The sequence below is a fragment of the Furipterus horrens genome, unplaced genomic scaffold, assembly GCF_987537825.1.
Source record: "Furipterus horrens unplaced genomic scaffold, mFurHor1.1.pri manual_scaffold_13, whole genome shotgun sequence".
Taxonomy (NCBI): Eukaryota; Metazoa; Chordata; class Mammalia; order Chiroptera; family Furipteridae; genus Furipterus; species Furipterus horrens.
In genome coordinates, this window is record NW_028327183.1 from 59,781,968 (window position 1) to 59,802,918 (window position 20,951).

Here is a 20,951-nt window from a genome sequence, read left to right on the forward strand (position 1 = left end):
CGATGGCGTAGCTTCTTGAGAGTCTATCTGCACCGCCGAGAATGGCTGTGCAGTCCGACTCGGGAGTGACAATCCCTGCCACACTTGTTACAGGTGAAGGCAGATGGCCGTTGTTGCTGCTGTTGACGCTGCTTCCGCCTCGATCTTTTCTGGACCCCCTCCTCGTTGCGCGCAGCCTCTGCGCGTGACGCACCTTGCCTGACCGCGAGCCTCCAGGCTAGGCGGTCGTCTGCTTGAACTTCCCATGTGTTGAGATTGATGGAGCATTGTGTCATGTCCTTTTTGCAGATGTCTTTGAACCGCAGTTTTGGGCGCCCTGTCATCCTCTTGCCTTCTGCTAGCTCGCCGTAGAGGAGGTCTTTGGGAATACGGCCTGCATCCATTCTTTTGACATGGCCGAGCCACCTGAGGCATCTCTCACTAAGAACTGCATGCAAACTGCTCATGTTGGCTCGCTTCAGCACCTCGGTGTTGGGGACCTTATCCTGCCAGGCGACATGCAGGACGCGTCGCAGGCACCTCATGTGGAAGCTGTTGAGTTTCCTTTCGTGCCTTGCGTAGGTGGTCCACGTCTCGCTGCCATAGAGGAGAGTGCTGAGTACGCAGGCTTGGTAGATGCGCAGTCTGGTTTTCTCAGTGAGGCTGGAATTGTTCCACGCTCGCCGGTTCAGTTTGGCCATAACTGTGGCTGCCCTGGCGATTCTCCGGTTGACCTCCAAGTCGACTGACAGAGAGCTCGAGATGGTGGACCCGAGGTAAGTGAAGTCGTTGACAACCTCCAGGGTGTATCCGTCGATGGTGATGCATGGGGGAGTCCCCGTGCCTTGAGCCATAACGTTTGTCTTCGTCAGGCTGATGGCTAGTCCGAACTCCTTGCATGCGTGGGAAAGGCAAGTGACTAGCTGCTGGAGTCCCTCTTCGGAGTGTGATGTCAAAGCTGCGTCGTCGGCGAAGAGCATCTCACGGATGAGCACCTCTTTGACTTTGGTCTTGGCTCAAAGACGGGCCAGGTTGTAGAGCTTGCCATCGGATCTGGTGTGAATGAAGACACCCTCGCTGCAGTCCTTAAAGGCGTATTGGAGGAGCATGGAGAAGAAGATTCCGAACAGCGTAGGCGCGAGGACGCAGCCCTGTTTTACTCCGCTGCTGACTGGGAAGGCCTCAGAGGTTGCGCCGTTGTAGGACACCGTGCTGTGCATGTTGTCGTGAAAGGACGTGACCACAGCAAGCAGATGTGGTGGACAGTCAATCTTCCGTAGCAAGCTGAAGAGACCGCTTCGACTGACCGGATCAAACGCCTTCGTGAGGTCGATAAAGGCGAGGTAGAGTGGTTTATGCTGCTCGTGACACTTCTCCTGCAGCTGGCGTAGGGAGAAGATCATGTCCACTGTTGATCGGCCAGCTCTGGAGCCACACTGGGGCTCTGGGTAGACGCGGGAAGCAAGGGTCTGCAGGCAGGCAAGAGCGACCCGGGCGAATACTTTGCCGACGACGCTGAGGAGAGAGATGCCCCGATAGTTGTTGCAGTCGCTGCGGTCTCCTTTGTTCTTGTACATGGTGATAATGTTGGTGTCTCTCATATCCTGGGGGATGTAACCCTCCTTCCAGCAGAGACAGAGTAGATGGTGGAGCGGCTGAGCACCAGGAAGCGACGGAATCCCTCCAGAAATCCTAAAGAGCGGGAAACTCGGTGACTTAGGCAGTGAAATTTCACCAAGAAAATGCAGAGCCATATTTTATTCCTTTCCATGTAAAGAGATGGACTAAATGCATGAGAGGCAGGACTCCTGGTGAAAGGGTGGGACTTTTTAATTGGGTGATAAAGGGTGGTCGGTTTGCCTCTGGGTAATCTTGGCAATAAGTTATAAAACTGGAAGTTTGATTCTGATTGTGCAAGGCTCAGTTTCTTCTGGTGTTATCTTTGGGTTTAGTTTTTGGGCATTTGGGTCTGGCACGTTCTGTTTGTATAAGTTTCTAAAACACCAGCATGGGGGAGGTTTTCCGTAAACTCTCTAGTCTTTAGAAGAGACTCAGAAAACTAACAGTTTAATCTCCTTAACTGGGTCAAGAAATGGATAGGTAACTCTGGTAAAGAGGTCCTAACAGGCGGCTTTTTGTCCTTTCTGGATGAGGGTTGTTCCTTTTAAATAAAAGTATTTCATTCTGTCCTGGCTGGTGTGATTCAGTAGATTGAGTACAGGCGAGAGAGGCAAATAGACTCTGGTTTGATTCCCAGTCAGGGCACATGCCTGGGTTGTGGGCCAGGCCTCCAATTGGAGGCCAGTGAGAGGCAACCATTGATGTTTCTCCCTCTCTCTTTCTCCAATGTGTGAGTGAAAAATCAATTCTTTGCCTCTCACACTCCCCTCACTGGGGACCTGTTCCATAAACCAGGCACGTAAACTGACCAGGGATTGAATCTGCAGCCTTTCAGATTGGGGGACAACACTCAACCCACTGTGTACTGCAGCCAAGGCAAGGTACTTTAGGTCCCTATTTTACGTGCGAAAATACAGAGGCCCATAGAGTGTACCACTTTTCTGTAATCTTAACTATGGTCAATAAGATTTAAAACTAGGTTGCATAGCCCAAGGTATGAGAAGTCTAATCACTGATTTCTTCTCTTGGGCTTCCGAGAGGGCTTTCAGGCTCAACAAAAACCTGTCCAAACTCATACCACCTGGTGAAACTACAAGTCCTGCAGCAGTCAGCAAACCACAGGTGACAGACCATAAATATGGGTGAATGATAAAAAGCAAGACTTATATTACTAAATGTTTGAATTTACAGAAGCGATAGAACGTGTTATTAATGCAGATTCTTCTTTCAAGTGTATATGTACCCAGCACATTGTGTACAGCATGAAAATACAAATAATTTTGATGTTTTGTTCTATTGAAAAATTCATTCCAAAAACATTATTCGCTAAAGTAAAAATAACCTGTTATTCAAGAAGTGAATATCGGTGACATTACAACATAGATGATTCTTTTGTCACTGTCCTATTCATTACATGAGAGTAGCCCAAATTAATGAAAGGATAGTTAAATTATGTGAGTGCGCAGTTTAATAAAAACATACCAGTAGTATGTTTTTATATCCTCTACAAATGCTCATCATAAACCTTTGGAAAAATGCAACAACAGAGAAAGCATAACAAATACATGAAAAGGGCTAAAAGTATACAAATTAGACGAACACCACAGACTTTAAGAATGCATAGAGGCACAATTTAGATCATATTGGTTTAAATCTACAAAATTTAAACATTAAACATCTAAGACTTGTGAATACATTAAACTAAACTCACACGCTTCCTCAAAAGTTTTCATCAGTTTCACTACACTGAAAAATTAGATTTCCTAAAATCTATTTACACAGTGAGAATTCTCAAATGTCAAAAGGGAACAGACTTATGGCTAAAGATTTCCCAAGTTCACATGATGCCTGAAGCTTTCAAGCAGTGTGAGATATGATTAAGATGGACTTCGATCTGAGATAAGTCTTTCCACATTTGATATCTCCAAAGGTCTATGTCCGGTGTAAAGTCTCTGATAGTATGAAAGGAGAAAGACTCAGAAAAAAATTTCTCCCATTCCCTGTACTCATAATGCCATTCACTGAGTAAAATTCAATATAATTAAGGCTACTGCTAGAAAAAAAAAATCTCATATTGCATGCATATACAAAAGCTTTCTCCTGTGTGACTTGTCAAAAGATAACAAAAGCAATGGATAGAAAATAATTCTCAAATCTTAAGTTATAAGAACTTAGACATTATATTATTTAATGACAAAGAAGGCAATAGTCAGGTACAAGCAGTTTCATTTTCCCAGCACTCAAAATATACTTTACAGTACTGACTCAACCATACTAGGAAAAATGACTGATACAAAAAGAATTTCCCACATTCATTGCAAATACATATATTTCTCTAGTGCGAACTCTCTGAGGACAGGTCCAGGACAACCAGAGATAAAGTCTTTCCATTTATACTGCACTCACAATGCGTTTGTCCAGTGTGAAGCCTCTAAGGATAACGAAGGCTACTGACAAAATGAAATTTTACACATTCCCTGAAGCCACAAAACTTTTCTCCTGTGTGTAGTCTCTCACAACAATGAAGGTTAATACTACAGGGAAAATATTTCCAACATTTGTGTTACTTTGCTTTGAAGACTTTGAAGGTAAAGAAAGTGACTGCTGCAGGTAAAGGATTACGCATATTCAAGCACTCATAAGACCTTTATCCAGTGTGAACACTTTGAAGACAATGAGAAGCAGAGTTCCAGGTACAAGATTTCCCTCATTAACTGCACTTAGAAGTCCTTTTTCCAGTGTGAACTCTGTGATGCCGGCAGAGATGAGAACTACTGGTAAAAGACTTCCCACATTCACCACACTCATAAGGCCTTTCCCCAGTGTGAACTCTCTGATGATAACGGAGGGCGGGGCTACTAGTAAAAGATTTTCCACATTGAGTGCACTTATAAGGCCTTTCGCCAGTGTGAACTCTATGATGAAGATGGAGGGCAGAGCTATTGGTAAAAGATTTTCCACATTCACTGCACTCGTATGGCCTTTCTACAGTGTGAACTCTCTGATGACAACGAAGGGCAGGACTACTGATAAAAGATTTTCCACATTCACTGCAATCATGAGGCCTTTCCCCAGTGTGAACACGCTGATGAACACGGAGGTAAGAGCTACTGGTAAAAAATTTCCCACATTCATCACACTTACAAAACCTTTCTCCAGTGTGAAGTCTGTGGTGATAACGGAGGGCTGAGATATGGATAAAAGATTTTTTACATTCACTGCACTCATGAGGCCTTTCCCCAGTGTGAACACGCTGATGAACACGGAGGTAAGAGCTACTGGTAAAAAATTTCCCACATTCATCACACTTACAAAACCTTTCTCCAGTGTGAACTCTGTGATGATAACGGAGGGCCGAGATAGAGGTAAAAGATTTTCTACATTTACTGCACTCATAAGGCCTTTCTCCAGTGTGAAGTTTCTGATGAACACGGAGGGAACAACTTTGGTTAAAAGATTTTCCACATTCGGTGCACTCGTAAGGCCTTTCTCCAGTGTGAAGTCTTTGATGTTCACTAAGGTTATACCTACTAGTGAAAGATTTTCCACATTCAGTGCACTCATAAGGCCTCTCTCCAGTGTGAACTCTCTGATGAACCTGAAGGGATGAGCTACGGGTAAAAGATTTTCCACATTCAGTGCACTCATAAGGCCTTTCTCCAGTGTGAACTTTCTGATGAACACGGAGGGAAGAACTTAGGTTAAAAGATTTTCCACATTCGGTGCACTTGTAAGGCCTTTCTCCAGTGTGAAGTCTTTGATGTTCACTAAGGTTAGACCTATTAGTGAAAGATTTTCCACATTCAGTGCACTCATAAGGCCTCTCTCCAGTGTGAACTCTCTGATGAACCTGAAGGGATGAGCTACGGGTAAAAGATTTTCCACATTCAGTGCACTCATAAGGCCTCTCTCCAGTGTGAACTCTCTGATGAACCTGAAGGGATGAGCTACGGGTAAAAGACTTTCCACATTCAGTGCACTTGTAAGGTCTTTCTCCAGTGTGAACTCTGTGATGTACCTGAAGCGAAGATCTATTGGTAAAAGATTTCCCACATTCACAACATACAAAGCACGTACTTCCAGTAAGGACTCTCTGGTCCTCAACAAGTGCATCGTCACATTCAATGGCTTTCGTGCGTTCTCTGGTGGTGTAATATTGTTTTCTACTTTGAAAACTCATTCCAGGCTTAGAGATTTCCTTTGCTCTGTGCATCGTATGAGTAGCCAGTTCCTCATTATGTCCAGAGCTGTTGAGAAAGCATTTTCCAACATGAGTGGAGGTACAAGGCTTCCGTGACACATGGAAATTGTAAGTTTTTGCAAGGGAAATTCTGTCCACACTGCTTATGAAACAATTTTTTGTTTTGTCCTCCTCCTGGTGCTGATGACTCTGTGCACTGAGATAAAATGGTTCTGCACATGCCCCACACCTCAGCAGTGTCGGGCTCTGTTGTGTTCCCTGCTGCTCAACCAAGAGGAAAACGTCTCTCAAGATGGGCCCACAACGGTCACAGGGGTGGCTCTTCTGGACACACAGCACTGACTTGGGATTCTTAATGTGCGATTCCCTTCCAGAAATATCCTGTCCAATGGGTGTCTCCACAGCCTCTGCTCCACAGCAGCAACCTGAACAGATACAAACACTAGTAAATACATAGTGACCTATAGGGAGGGGGTCTTCTCATCACAAATTTGCATGTGTAACATCTGACATGCACCTACATGGTCATTTCCCAGACTAATGAGATAGACTGTGAGAAAGGCCCTCGGTTCAGTAAATAATGGGCACCTCACTAAATGAAAGATATTAGGATAGAATGGGACACAAGGAAGAGAGGCGGGTCGTACAAGTTGTCCTCAGATAATAGCTGCCTAAAAAACCAGTCTTGCTTGTGACGTAAGACTGTGTAGAGGAATGGGAATGTGCCTCAAACCATCAACATCAACCGCAGCACAGCAGATGCTGTGCAGGTTTTGCATAGAAATTCTTGTGCACTTCAAGTCCAAACAGGTACTGATCAAAACTGGAGAGCACACCAAAGAGACTCCTCAGAGAAATGGTTGTGTCGTAGATGTTGAGAGGCAGAGATTATCCATGGCTAGAACTCAGAGCTCAAATGAAAACTACTGAGAGTAAAAACTGGCAATGTGCCAACACTGGTAAAGGACAAGTAGATAAAGGTATGGCCACTACCAATAATGATAAATACATTTAAAGAGAACTGGTTCCTCATTACTTGGAATAAAATTCTCCCCAATTTCCCTTCGCCAATGCCAGACACCCTCTGTGAACATCCTGTCAGGTCATACACACGGGACTTTACCACTTCCTTCCCAGTTCAGCAGTTATGTGCAATACAGATGATAGAACTCCAAAGAGAAAGCAGAAGACATGATAACCAGCACTGTCATAGAAGAACTGAGTACAAACCAATAAAATGGAAAAGATCTATGTTGTGATGACAGCCAGACAGCATTAATAAAAAATACAAATATTCAACCCCCTTCAAGAATAATCACACAATTATCCATGATAAAGAGCATCTCTTAAGGAAAGCGGGAGAGGCTTAAGAGAACAGTTATCACAAAGTGCTACAAAGTGGTGTATAATACAGAGAACTACACAGAAGAAGAGAGGGAAAGTAGCTTTAGCAAACGTGTTGAGTTTTTAAATACAGAATACTTGTCCCAGAGAGTGCCGTGTGCTACCATTGACTCTAGTGGCCTGTTTTGTGCCACCAAAGACTTATTAGAAATGGAAAGAAAAAAAGAAACTTGCAGCTGAAATAAAGGCATATTAAATACAAACAGAAAAATGTCGGAAAGTGAAAAACTTTCTGGAAAGCCAGTAATGTCATCAAGTTCACATACTAAAATACTTCATTGGTGCAGTGTGCTTCAATTAACTCTAAAGTATAGGATACATAAAGTGTATTACTAATAACAGTAGTGAGAATTTGTGAAATGATGAACAATATATAAAGATGTGAACTATGACATCAAAACGTATATAGGGGTGGTGTGGAAGAGGAAAGACTATAATTTTTCCATGCAACTGAACCTTTTTTTGGATACAATGAACTATTAAGAGTATGAGTAGTTTTGTAGAAGTCTAATAAAAACAAACCACAAGCACATTTCCTATAGAAGGGACAAACAAAAGAGAATGGAATCAAATCACACAGAAAAGACAGCAAGATATGAAAACAAAGAAAGAAGTACAAAAGAGCAGAAAACTATGACAAGGTGGCAACAGTAGGTCCTTAAAGAAATTCTCCAATCAAAAGACAGAGAGTAGCTGTAGGGATAAAAAGCACAAGACATAAAAGCATTCAAGACTTTGCTTCAGGCCATTGTTATCAGTTTAGCACAAATAAATGCATGAAAACTCTCACGATGGGTGAAAGAGTGAAGGAATTAGAAAGTACAAATTGGAAGTTACAGAATACTCATGGGGATGTAAAGTACAGGCTAGTAATTATGTATGTCAGATGGATGTGAGATTTATTGAGATGTATAGTGTTTAATTATGAAACTAATATAACGTACTTCATCAGTATTTAAAATTAAAAAATTTTTTCAAAAAAATAAATAGTCCACACTGGTGTGGCTAAGTGGACTGAGTGCCACCCTACAAAACCAAAGGTTGCTGGTTCAATTCCCAGTCAGGGCACATCCCTGGGTTCCAGGACAGGTGCCATTTGGAGGTAGGCGAGAGGCTACCAATCTATTTATCTATCGTACCTTGATATTCTTCTCCCTCCCTTTCTCCATTAGTCCTTTCTAAAAGTGAATAAAATCTTTCAATTAATGAATTAATTAATTGAGGTCATGCAGGACTTATCCTGTTTTCAGAAATCAAAAACAAAATTATCCCCAGCTAGTGTGGCTCAATGGACTGAGCGCCAACATGTTAACCAAAGGGTTGCTGGTTTGATCCTCAATCAGGGAGCATGTCTGGGTTGTAGGCCAGGTTCCCAGTTGGGGCATACGAGAGGCAACCACACATTGATGTTTCTCTCCTCTTTCTCCCTTGCTTCTCCTCTTTAAACAATCAAACCAAAAATAAATAAATAAACCTCCCACAAGACACAATATATGCTGCTTCCAAGACACTCAGTAATCTTTATGGACATAAATATGCTGAAAATAAAGAGATGTTAAAAATATCCCATGCTAATAACACCAAAGACTTCAGGAAGATAACAATTTAATTACTATGCACACAACCACTGAGCACGTAAGTAACATTGAGCAAAAAACATAAGATCTGAAGGTAGAAAACACAATGCACTGTACTAGGGACATCAAATATTCCCCTTTCAGAATGGGTAGATCAGCCCGTTCTAAAGAAATCAGGAGTTATTCATGTTTGAGAAGACTACAGTATTCCCTACTTATTGCGGGTATTACGTTCTAGGCACCCCCGCGATAGGTGAAAATCTGCAGAGTAGGAGCCTTACATTTATTTTACTATTTATATATATTTTAAGGCTTTATAAACCCTTCCCTCACACTTATAAACCGTTCCCAGTCCCTTATTAACCTTTCCCACTCCCTCATTGACCTTTTCCACACTTTTATTAACGCTACTTATATTCTTAAACATATTCTTAAACATACATTTATTTTACTATTTATATATATTTTAAGGCTTTATAAACCCTTCCCTCACACTTATAAACCGTTCCCAGTCCCTTATTAACCTTTCCCACTCCCTCATTGACCTTTTCCACACTTTTATTAACACTACTTATATTCTTAAACATATTCTACTCTTACACCTACGTAAATTTACCAACATACGTAGACAGTATCGCAAATTCCGTGATATAGCAAAAAATCCACGATAAATAAATATATTTTCTAAAATCTCGACAATAAGTGAACCGCAATATAGAGAGGACCACTGAATTGAGAAAACAGAACTAATGAATATATGCATAATATTTGCTACAACACTGATCAAGTGGCTTATTAATTTGAGCACTGTCCCAAGCAAGACTACAGGTTTGATCCCCTTCTAAAGGTACAAACTAGAGGCAACCAACAGATGCTTCTCTCTCACATTGATGTTTCTCTTTCTCACTTTCTTCTTCTAATAATCAATAAAAATACTCTACAGTGAGAATAAAATATATATCTGTAGAAATGGTCAACAGGTATACAAAAAATGCTTTTTCTCATTAATCAATGAGAAATGCATTAGGCTTGTGGCAACACTACTGACCTCAGATCCTTCCCTGTGAGGCTTCAGTTCAGCAGGTGCTGGGGCTGCAGGGAGAGGAGCGGGCAGTGCAAGCAAACCAGCCCTGCCAAGACCAGGACCGGCCCAGAGAACTGGGAAAGCGGGCAGTGCCCACAGTCCACATGTGAGAACAGAGGGCACCCTTGGGAACACAAGGCAAAAAGGACCCCTGGACATAATCAAGGGTCAGCTTGTTCGTGGGAAGAGACTGTCCAGCAAAGCAGTGAGGACGAGGGAGATGTGTCTTACCCATGACCTTAGCAGTCCTGAGCCCGGTCACATAATAGGCCCCATAGTAACGCCCGGTGTTCTGAACAGGACAAGAAACACCATGCTAGCATAGGAGCAGGGAAGCCCTTTAAGTTCTATGTATCATTTTCATTGCGTGGGACAGAAAGCCTTTGAAACTGTGTAATCATGCCAGGGCCTGGTTGGCAGGCAGGAGGGGCTCCACAGGGGCCAAAGAAGAAGTTTCATAAAACAACTTTCATTAACTGCCTGTCTGTGATCACTCTCTCTTTTAGCAGGGGGTCCCTAGGGCTTAGAGAAAGAGCTCATAAATGTATCTGCTTTAACTGCCTCCTGAGAGGTTTCTGTTTTGCAACAAGATGGCAAAATATGGACGGGAGCAAAATGAGAATTTGAGCTAATACTGCCCCCCGCACCCCAAAACTCTACATGCCTAAATTAAGGTAATCAAGTCCCGACCCGGGAGAGAAAACTGACACAACCTTTACCTGACAATCAATACGTAACTCCCTTACTCCATCCCTCCAGGAAAAGCGTCTCAGGAAAAAGGACCTGATGCTTTTTGCCACCCTTGCTGTTGCCGCACTGAACCTATGCCTCTCATCCCCACCTCGGCAAGGCCCCATCTCTGACCTGAGAATGTATCACTATAAACTCTCCTGCATGCTAGTAGATTGCTAATCTGTAATTCATTGCTGTATCAGAAAAAAATAACCCGTCTCTCCCAGAAAAAGCCTAAGACTGCTGTTCATTGCTCCCTGGGTACAAGTCTGGTCAGGACCCTTAGGACTTAGAATAGAAACAAAGCAATCCTGAGAAAATGGGAGCGCAGGAGTGCCCAAGAACAGGGCACTGGGAGAGACGGTCTTACCCAGCGAAGATATAAGAGCGTAGTTCTCCAGCATCACATTCAGGTACAGCGATCTCTGAGCTTCACCAAGAAGACACCATTCTGTCCTGGAGAAACACACGGCGACATCCTCAAAGGTCACAACAACCTGACAGAATTAACACAAATAAATCTGGAAAAGTCTTTCTTAGGCACAGCATTCCCACAATGCCCCACACGCAACCCACTGCAGGGCCCACTATACAGAAAAAGCAGCAGCCCTTGGTGCCTGAGCTGCCTGCTGTCTCACCACAGTTTGATTAATCACTCAGATCACCCTCAGTAAAAGCTGGTGGGGTAAGAGAAAGTGGGGCAGGTTAATGCCATCTAATCTCAGGGCGGAGGCTGCAGGTTCCCATTCTTCCTGCTAAGATATTTCACTGAGTCTCCCACTTCATGACTCAAAGGACAGCCAAATACGGTGTTATGTTGTTTGACCCTTAGATCTGTACACCAGGTTCCCAGGACCACCAGCTCACACTGCCTCTAGCTGTGCATAATTGGGTGATGTTTACCTGCTTCACAGACTCAAAACCAAGTTGACACCTTCAGCTCTGCCATCTTTGCCTACAGGCACAAATGCTCTCCCCATTTTGTTTTACTCCATCCTCAAACATTCAGCAGATTACTAGACTCATGTTTCAGCTGCTCACAGGTTTCCACTCACTGCTTTTTGAAACTTTTAAAAGTGTGAACCAAACAAACCATCTGATATTCCTAGAGAGAATTAACCTACCACCATCTTCCCCAGTCCAGCTGATGGAGCCTCCACGGCTTCAGCTGCTACAACCAAAAACGCTCGGGTGGTTTTGAACCCTTTATCTCTCCCAGCTGCACAATCTAAATCTCTAGGACAGCTGGTGTGGCTCAGTGGACTAAGTGTCAGCCTGAGAACCAAAGGGTTTCTGGTTCTATTCCCGGTCAGGGCACACAGTTCTGGGTTGTAGGCTGGGGTCCTCGGTGGGGAATGTGCAAGAGGAAACCACACATTGATGTGTTTCTCCCTTTCGTTCCCCCTCCCTTCCACTCTCTGTAAAAAAATTAATAAAGAAAATATATATTATTTTAAATCTCAAACTCTTTGTGTCCATCTTCAATAAAATGATGGGGAATAGGAGTGAAGGTAATGGAAGAGGGTGAGGAGGAAAAACAGTAATTGAAAAAAATACACACACACAAAAAAAGGTCCAACAATCCAACCTTTTCTTCTACCTCTGAGGCCCAACTCTGGTTCACCATCTCTCATAGGATGACAGAATTTACCTGGTCCTGGGCTCTATGCCTCCTGTTTTACTCCCATAATCTGTTTCCCACTAGCTGCAAAATGGAGCCTGTTAAGCCCAGGAGAGATCAACTCCTTTCTTTTAGCAAGTGCCTCATTATATGCTTGAACCAAATTCTCATTTGACCGTTTTACAAGTCTGATTTTTAACCCCTTTTTCCTTGTTTTTCACAAACACAAAAGGTAACTGAGGTAACTATTCCCAATTCTGTGGAACCTCGAAGCATTTGGAAGTGCTTGAGTCTCTCCCTAGATAATCTTCCATAACTATTCCCACTGGTAGCCAGTGTGGATGAAAAAGAATAGGGGCCCCACCCTGGCTGGTGTGCCTCCGTGGATTGAGTTCCAGCCTGCTAACCTAGGGGTAGATGGTTCCATTCCCTGTCAGGGCACATGCCTGGGTTGCAGGCCAGGTCCCCAGTTGAGGGCATGTGAGAGGCATCCAATTGTTTCTCTCACACATCTACGTATTTCTCCCTTTCTTTCTCCCTCCTATCATAAATAAATAATCTTTTAAAAAATGCAGGTGGTGGGGTTGTTAGAGAGCAGGGTCCCCCAAATTCTCCATAGCCCATGGTTTGGGGATGGGAGATGGAACTCAGTGGAACACAGACATTTTCCAGAAATACTTAATTTTTCAATGCAAATTCCACAGAGAGAGGAGGGGCTTGGACCATAGAATAGTGACAAAAATGTTACGTGTCCTGTCCAAAATTCTACAAGTGACCGTGACTGGTCGCCACATACTGTGTCACAGGCTGTGGTCAGGCATTTAAAAATAAGGCAACAGACATTAAGGGAGGGAGCCATGAGGGTTGAAAGAGAAACGAAGCATCTCACGAACCAGTCTTAAGGTCAGGTGGGAAAGAAGGGGCCACATGTTTCTGCATTAAGAGCTGAAAAACACAACACAGGCAAAACCTCTCTAATCAGGCACAACTTACTGGGAGCTGCCGGTAAAGCTGAACTGTGTCTGGGAAATACAAAACCCGAGACTCCTAGTTTCCTAGAGCAAAATTGTTTCTCTGACTTTTCTATTCTAAAACTAACTACTTTGGCAGGGAAGGCCAGAACTCTGTGTCTCAGTGTTTTAAAGAAAGTAAGACTTAAGGAAAACAATCCGCCATTAATCGAAATCTGTATACGCTTTAAAAAAACAACTCCTTTTCCTTTTCGCCAAACTACGGTATTCAGAGTTATGCTTTTTGGTGGTGGGAAATCATGCCTCTCATAACTGAACAGCCTGTGGGCTCTGTTTCAGGGGCCACATGCTAACCCTGATCAGTTTGGGGAAGTCCATCATGATGGCCTCACAAACTGAGAGACCGAGAATACCCAGAGATATACGGTCAGAAATTAAAACTTCCCACTAAAAGCTATTCATGGACAGGATTCTTGTCCTAGGCCAGTAACTTCTGTGAGGAAGGTCAATTTTTACCTTAACTGAGTCCATCTATCTATTTTTGCACTTAAGTTAACATACTTTGGAATGTCAGGATAATTTCCTTTTTTCTTACCTCTCTGGGGACATCCTCTGCACCAGAACAGAGACCAAACAACCCCTTATTGTTCTTATTATTGTCTTAAGTAATTAAATATTTAACTATCCTATATCCACCAATGTAAAAGGGCATTTTTAATTTTTATCTAATATCAGACTTTCCTTTTCTTTTCTCCTATCTCACTAACCTATCACCAATGGAGTACAAGTTCCCCCTTCTGTCTTCCCTTTTCTCTGAGAGACACAATAAAGGCTAAAACTGCCATTTTATGAAGCATTATTTCACTGCATTGAGATTGTTTCCTGGCAGTCATCATCAGTTTGGCTAAAATAAACAGTAAAAACAGTTTCTGCAGTTGGACTGTTTCTTTCGTTGACACCACACATGGGAGCACCTTGATATTACCTGTGACCTGCACTCAAGTCTGTGGTATCCACAGGGTCCTCACACCCCAGAGCGGGGAAACCATCAAGGAAAGAGTCTTACGTCACCATAAGTTAGTGTCACCACCAGGGAGGGGCTGGGACACCCTGTCCTTCCTCGTCTAGTTCCATAATGGTTTTCCACTTCAGAACCTGCGGGAACACGCAGGCACCCACCTGCACCTCCAGCTCAGCGGGTCTCAGCTGTATCCCGGCCCCGCCCTGCGGTCTGGGGACCTCAGGTAAGAGTCTGTCCTCAGTGGGGCCTCTCACCAGCCCTCTGACCTGGAACGAGGGCCCCTCTCCCTGAGCCTCTCTCTCTCATCACCGGACCCCAGCAGGTTTCTGTCTCAGCAGGATGGAAAAGCCTTGGAAACCCAGACACAGCACGTGGCCCCTCTCGGTCACGGCCTTCCCTGGCAACGCCTCCCCCTGCTCCACCTCAGACTGTTTAAGGCCGATGCAGGGCGGCCGCCAGGACTGCGCGTCCTTCAGGGTCAGCGGCACCTGCGCGTCCTTCCACGGCGGCCCCTCAGCCCGTCACCCACCTCACCCCGTGACACCCTTGTCACCCACGGCGCCTCACGACCCGGAAGCGGTGGCCTCGGCTGCAGGACAGGACGGGCACCGCGCACCCGGGTGCGGGGCTCGGTGGGGGAGGGGAGGGCCCGGGACGCGCACTCACCTCAGCCCGGCGCCTCAGTGCGGCCCCCGCCGCCGGACGCTGTGGGCGGACCGGGCCGGAAGCGACGGGCGAGGCGGGGGCGCAGGGCACCGCGGTCCCCATCCCGGAGCAGGGGCAGGTCACCTGAGCGGAGACACGGAGACTCACAATCGCGTTTATACCGCGGCGACAACGGGTATCTCCATTAAACCACTGACCGGTGAGACGATCCTGAGTTAAGGTAAAATGCCAGCCACTGGGCGACGGAAGTCCCGCCCACAAGCGCTCCGCCCTAACGGAAATGCCTTTTCTGAGCCTCCATTGGCTCAGCCCTGAACAGCCTTCTGGGTACCGTGGTTCCTACTGTCCGAACGCTACAAAGTGGTTTCCCACCTGATTGCATGAGGAAATACCGAGGTTCACCAGGGAAAGTCCTGAGAAATAAGACGTCCTGGTCCAAAAGAGAGCTTGAAAATGACAAAAGATGTCGTCTGTTCCTGGTGAAGGGTCTTTCGTGCCTGTAGATGAACGTGCATCATCTCTGCAACTCCATAGTCAGTCATAGTAAAAGGAGGTATTCCTGCATTACAGGGTCGAAAAAAAATTCATAAATGACCTAATTACACCATCACATATATGACAGAGGTAACACAAGAATGTAAGACAAACGTTTGATACAAAAAATTACAAAGAATATAAACCGAAATGGAAGATTATTGTTTAGTTATAAAAATCAATTAAGAAAAATACTTATTTGAAAAAGTGGTAAATTTTCATTGTGACAGTTATCTGTTATTCAAATTTCAAAATGATACTGTAATTATCATAGGACATATTTAAGATCAGAGGAGACATGCTTCTTGCATTCCTAATGGAATACAGTGAACCTATGTATAAATTATATTTAGAATAAATAATGTACATATTCATACTCATCCTTTGTGTACCTCAAAGACATAAAAAGCGCATTAAATCTTAAAATCATCAAAAAATAGGGACATATATGTGCAATAATATTAAAAATGAAAAATACAGATTAGGCCAGCATTGCTCAGTGGATTGAGCAGGACAACAAAGAGGGGATTGATGGGGTGAGAGGAGAGAGTCGGGTGAGGGGGACAAAATGTAGGAGAAAAGAAATTGGGAAAACTGTAATAGAATAAACAATAAAAAAATAAATGCAATGTAGAGCCTAAATCAGATCCTGGAACAGAAAGTGGACATTAGTTGAAATCGGGTGATATCCTAATAAAGTCGGTTTATTTATTTTTTATGATATTATTTTAATTATTCATAGAGAGAGTCAAAGAGCAGGAGACAGACAGGGAGAGAGACATCAAATAGTTGCATCTTGCACACCCCAAACCAGAGACAGCCCGCTACCCTGGCATGTGCCCAGACTGGGAATCAAACCAGCAATCTTTTGGTTTGCAGTTCAGCAAAAATCCACTGAGCCATGCCAGCCAGAAGAAAACAAGTCTGTGACTTGGTTGATAGCATTGTACCAATATTAATTTACTAGTTTTGATTATTTCATGGCTACTCTTTAACATCATGGGAACTAAAGTTAAAGGCTATATAAGTACATTCCTATAAATATATGAAAAGGACATATACGAATAGAAACTTTATTATGTTTGCAACTCTTCTATACAGTTACGGTTATTTCAAAATTAACAAAAAAAATTATATGTCAAAAAATTTCCCTCAGGCTGAATGAAGCCTCTGACAAAAATACCAGCTGGTACACTGATACAGATGGACACCTAGAACACTCACCTAGTGAGGAAAGCCTCTTGTACAAGGGGCCCACACTGCATAACTAAATTCAGTATTTTTGGGGTCCCACTCATATTCTCAGGGTCTGTGAGTCATGGTGCCAACTTATCCACTTGTTTTAGGTCTGCCTAATCTGTCCCCTCCAGATTTCTTCTACAAAATGTGTAGAGTATTGTTGCTACCATTGCTGAGCAAACACACCAAACCTCTCTGTTTAATATCTTTGCTCCCCAGTTAAGAAAGATGAAGCATATTAACTTTTTCAATGAATCTTTGTCTGTAAAGCCACTGTTGGATATGCATTTCTGACCTTTTCAAAGCATGATCTGCGAAAGGATCTCTAGAAGTATTTTAATAACGTGCCTGCATGACTGTGGGTATAAAATCTTTGGGTAGGACTTAGTGAGACACCAAGGCACACTTGGAAAACTCGTCCATAAAAGGTTGAAAAACACAAGGAGCAATGTAACCAAGCATGTAAAGGCTGGATATGAAGTTAGAGTTCAATAAGAGATCAAGCTGTGCCTGCAAATGAACTGACACCTGATGCCGCTTAGGGGGCCTTAGCTGTGACATGGGGTTATTCTCCTTAACATGGCCTGCACAGCCTTTAGTATATAGGTCGCATCTTAAAATGTGTACTTGTTTCTCTCCAGTAACAGGGAAAATCAGTTTGACTTACGACTAGCGAGCAATAGCTGACCATGAAAATGCAATGCCATCAAAATAACGCTCACGTGTCAGGTAATTAACAAGGGCTGCTCAGGGGTGATCCCTCTGTTGAAAATGGACAATCACTCACATTTAGAAGGGCTTTAAAAATTCAGCACTAATCCAAGACATTATATTGACAGCAGTAAGGAGGAAATGACAAGGGAAAGGAGGTCCGCTTTCAGAGTGTCCACACAGGCCACCTGGTTCCCTTCAATGGATTGTGTTGTTTAGGAACATATCCTAACAGCAGAGTGCCAATTATCACCAAGGATGCTGGGGCCTCACCCTCTTCTCTGAAAAAGCCCATAAGCATAACAATGCTAACTGGGTCCTGCACAGACCCAATCTGATTTGGCCCATTGGCTCATCTTGAGCAAACAGGAGTAAGAATCTCAGTTGTGTCCAGAGTGTACCTGAAAATGGAATGAGTTTATGTTCAGAAGGACATTTCCTGCCGAAAGATCTCTGGTGCAGACACGGGAGGCTGGAAAGGAGGATGTGGCTCCGGAACAAGGTCAGGGCTGCAGGGAGTAGATGGTGAGCACCTCTGTCTGCTCCAGCCAGTCCTGGACAGAGTACAGGATCAGGGGACACTGAGTTCCTTGTATGAAGAAGAGGTGAGACCTCCACCAGGGAGATAATAAAACTAGAGGTCTCTAGTATCTCTTCTGAATACGACCCAGGTATCACATCCATTGTCCTCAATACTGCACAGACACGTCAGGGAATGTACCAGAAACACCTGAAGGGTAAAAATGAGGCTTCACATCGACCACAGTGGATACAATCGAAGCCCCTCATGCACAAGATAAGTGAACATGCAGAAAGACAAGGACAAGTCTTAATTTGTCATGGTAGATTGCCTCCAGGTCTGAAGCCAGACTCATGAGTTTGAATCCAGCCTCTTAATCCTGATATTTCTCTGTGACTTTGAAAAACCCCCTTCCTCTTCCCAATTCTAATTTCCCCAGGTATATATAAGTTCCTAATCCCCAAGGTGCTGTTAGCATTAAAAAAAAAAAAAAGTCAGAAACCAAATCCTAGATTAGTATTTGTAAGGGTTCGGTGAATTTCATTAACTCTACCTTTTTAAGGGCCAGAGTTAGTGCCTTCATTAATTTCATATCAGTCACTGAATTGAGTTTTGGAGACATTTATTGTCATACAGAGATGCTCCAATGGGAGATTTATACTCAGAATAAGGAACCCTGAAACCATCTTCTCCATGGGTTGAAGTCTGTGTGGACTCTAGCAGATATGGCAAATCTGAAAAGATCCATTTATTTTCACAAACACTTCAGGCAGGTTTGACGGGTTTGTGGCTTTGAAAAGGCACCCACAGGTGATATCTGTTGGTATAGCAACTACGTTTGAAATGAGCACCAAGGTTGGGTTTGTTAGCACACTCGGTGACTTCCGTCGTCGGCAGCCGTCCGTCTCGAGAGACGATGGCGTAGCTTCTTGAGAGTCTATCTGCCCCGCCGAGAATTGCTGTGCAGTCCGACTCGGGAGTGACAATCCCTGCCACACTTGTTACAGGTGAAGGCAGATGGCCGTTGTTGCTGCTGTTGACGCTGCTTCCGCCTCGATCTTTTCTGGACCGCCTCCTCGTTGCGCGCAGCCTCTGCGCGTGACGCACCTTGCCTGACCGCGAGCCTCCAGGCTAGGCGGTCGTCTGCTTGAACTTCCCATGTGTTGAGATTGATGGAGCATTGTGTCATGTCCTTTTTGCAGATGTCTTTGAACCGCAGTTTTGGGCGCCCTCTCATCCTCTTGCCTTCTGCTAGCTCGCCGTAGAGGAGGTCTTTGGGAATACAGCCTGCATCCATTCTTTTGACATGGCCGAGCCACCTGAGGCGTCTCTCACTAAGAACTGCATGCAAACTGCTCATGTTGGCTTGCTTCAGCACCTCGGTGTTGGGGACCTTATCCTGCCAGGCGACATGCAGGACGCGTCGCAGGCACCTCATGTGGAAGCTGTTGAGTTTCCTTTCGTGCCTTGCGTAGGTGGTCCACGTCTCGCTGCCATAGAGGAGAGTGCTGAGTACGCAGGCTTGGTAGATGCGCAGTCTGGTTTTCTCAGTGAGGCTGGAATTGTTCCACGCTCGCCGGTTCAGTTTGGCCATAACTGTGGCTGCCCTGGCGATTCTCTGGTTGACCTCCAAGTCGACTGACAGAGAGCTCGAGATGGTGGACCCGAGGTAAGTGAAGTCGTTGACAACCTCCAGGGTGTATCCGTCGATGGTGATGCATGGGGGAGTCCCCGTGCCTTGAGCCATAACGTTCGTCTTCGTCAGGCTGATGGCTAGTCCGAACTCCTTGCATGCGTGGGAAAGGCAAGTGACTAGCTGCTGGAGTCCCTCTTCGGAGTGTGATGTCAAAGCTGCGTCGTCGGCGAAGAGCATCTCACGGATGAGCACCTCTTTGACTTTGGTCTTGGCTCGAAGACGGGCCAGGTTGTAGAGCTTGCCATCGGATCTGGTGTGAATGAAGACACCCTCGCTGCAGTCCTTAAAGGCGTATTGGAGGAGCATGGAGAAGAAGATTCCGAACAGCGTAGGCGCGAGGACGCAGCCCTGTTTTACTCCGCTGCTGACTGGGAAGGCCTCAGAGGTTGCGCCGTTGTAGGACACCGTGCTGTGCATATTGTCGTGAAAGGACATGACCACAGCAAGCAGACGTGGTGGACAGCCAATCTTCCGTAGCAAGCTGAAAGACCGCTTCGACTGACCGGATCAAACGCCTTCGTGAGGTCGATAAAGGCGCGGTAGAGTGGTTTATGCTGCTCGTGACACTTCTCCTGCAGCTGGCGTAGGGAGAAGATCATGTCCACTGTTGATCAGCCAGCTCTGAAGCCACACTGGGGCTCTGGGTAGACGCGGGAAGCAAGGGTCTGCAGGCGGGCAAGAGCGACCCGGGCGAATACTTTGCCGACGACGGTGAGAGAGATGCCCCGATAGTTGTTGCAGTCGCTGCGGTCTCCTTTGTTCTTGTACATGGTGATAATGTTGGCGTCTCTCATATCCTGGGGGATGTAACCCTCCTTCCAGCAGAGACAGAGTAGATGGTGGAGCGGCTGAGCACCAGGAAGCGACGGAATCCCTCCAGAAATCCTAAAGAGCGGGAAACTCGGTGACTTAGGCAGTGAAATTTCACCAAGAAAATGCAGAGCCATATTTTATTCCTTTCCATGTAAAGAGATGGACTAAATGCATGAGAGGCAGGACTCCTGGTGAAAGGGTGGGACTTTTTTAATTGAGTGATAAAGGGTGGGCGGTTTGCCTCTGGGTAATCTTGGCAATAAGTTATAAAACTGGAAGTTTGATTCTGATTGTGCAAGGCTCAGTTTCTTCTGGTGTTATCTTTGGGTTTAGTTTTTGGGCATTTGGGTCTGGCACGTTCTGTTTGTATAAGTTTCTAAAACACCAGCATGGGGGAGGTTTTCCGTAAACTCTCTAGTCTTTAGAAGAGGCTCTGAAAACTAACAGTTTAATCTCCTTAACTGGGTCAAGAAATGGATAGGTAACTCTGGTAAAGTCCTAACAGGCGGCTTTTTGTCCTTTCTGGATGAGGGTTGTTCCTTTTAAATAAAAGTATTTCATT

General features: G+C 44.7%; 1 protein-coding gene across 1 annotated transcript; it reads right to left on the bottom strand.

Annotated features, from left to right (window-relative positions):
- Positions 1-3,759: 3,759 nt before the first annotated feature.
- Positions 3,760-15,434, bottom strand: LOC149995710 (uncharacterized). The gene is made up of 3 exons (XM_090259946.1): positions 14,877-15,434; positions 10,968-11,094; positions 3,760-6,225 (listed from the first exon to the last, which is right to left on the bottom strand). Exons 1-3 carry the CDS (start codon positions 14,976-14,978, stop codon positions 4,310-4,312), a joined length of 2,145 nt encoding a protein of 714 aa, XP_090116072.1. The 5' UTR covers positions 14,979-15,434; the 3' UTR covers positions 3,760-4,309.
- Between the last annotated feature and the right edge of the window lie 5,517 nt (positions 15,435-20,951).

Bases quoted from the DNA above. Each gene is read 5' to 3' on its own strand.
- LOC149995710 (XM_090259946.1), bottom strand. From the start codon at position 14,978: ATGGGGACCGCGGTGCCCTGCGCCCCCGCCTCGCCCGTCGCTTCCGGC. The intron at 11,095-14,876 runs GTGAGTGCGCGT...TAATTCTGTCAG, and splicing joins CACTGAGGCGCCGGGCTGAG to GTTGTTGTGACCTTTGAGGA. The intron at 6,226-10,967 runs GTAAGACCGTCT...GTATCTGTTCAG, and splicing joins CGCTCTTATATCTTCGCTGG to GTTGCTGCTGTGGAGCAGAG.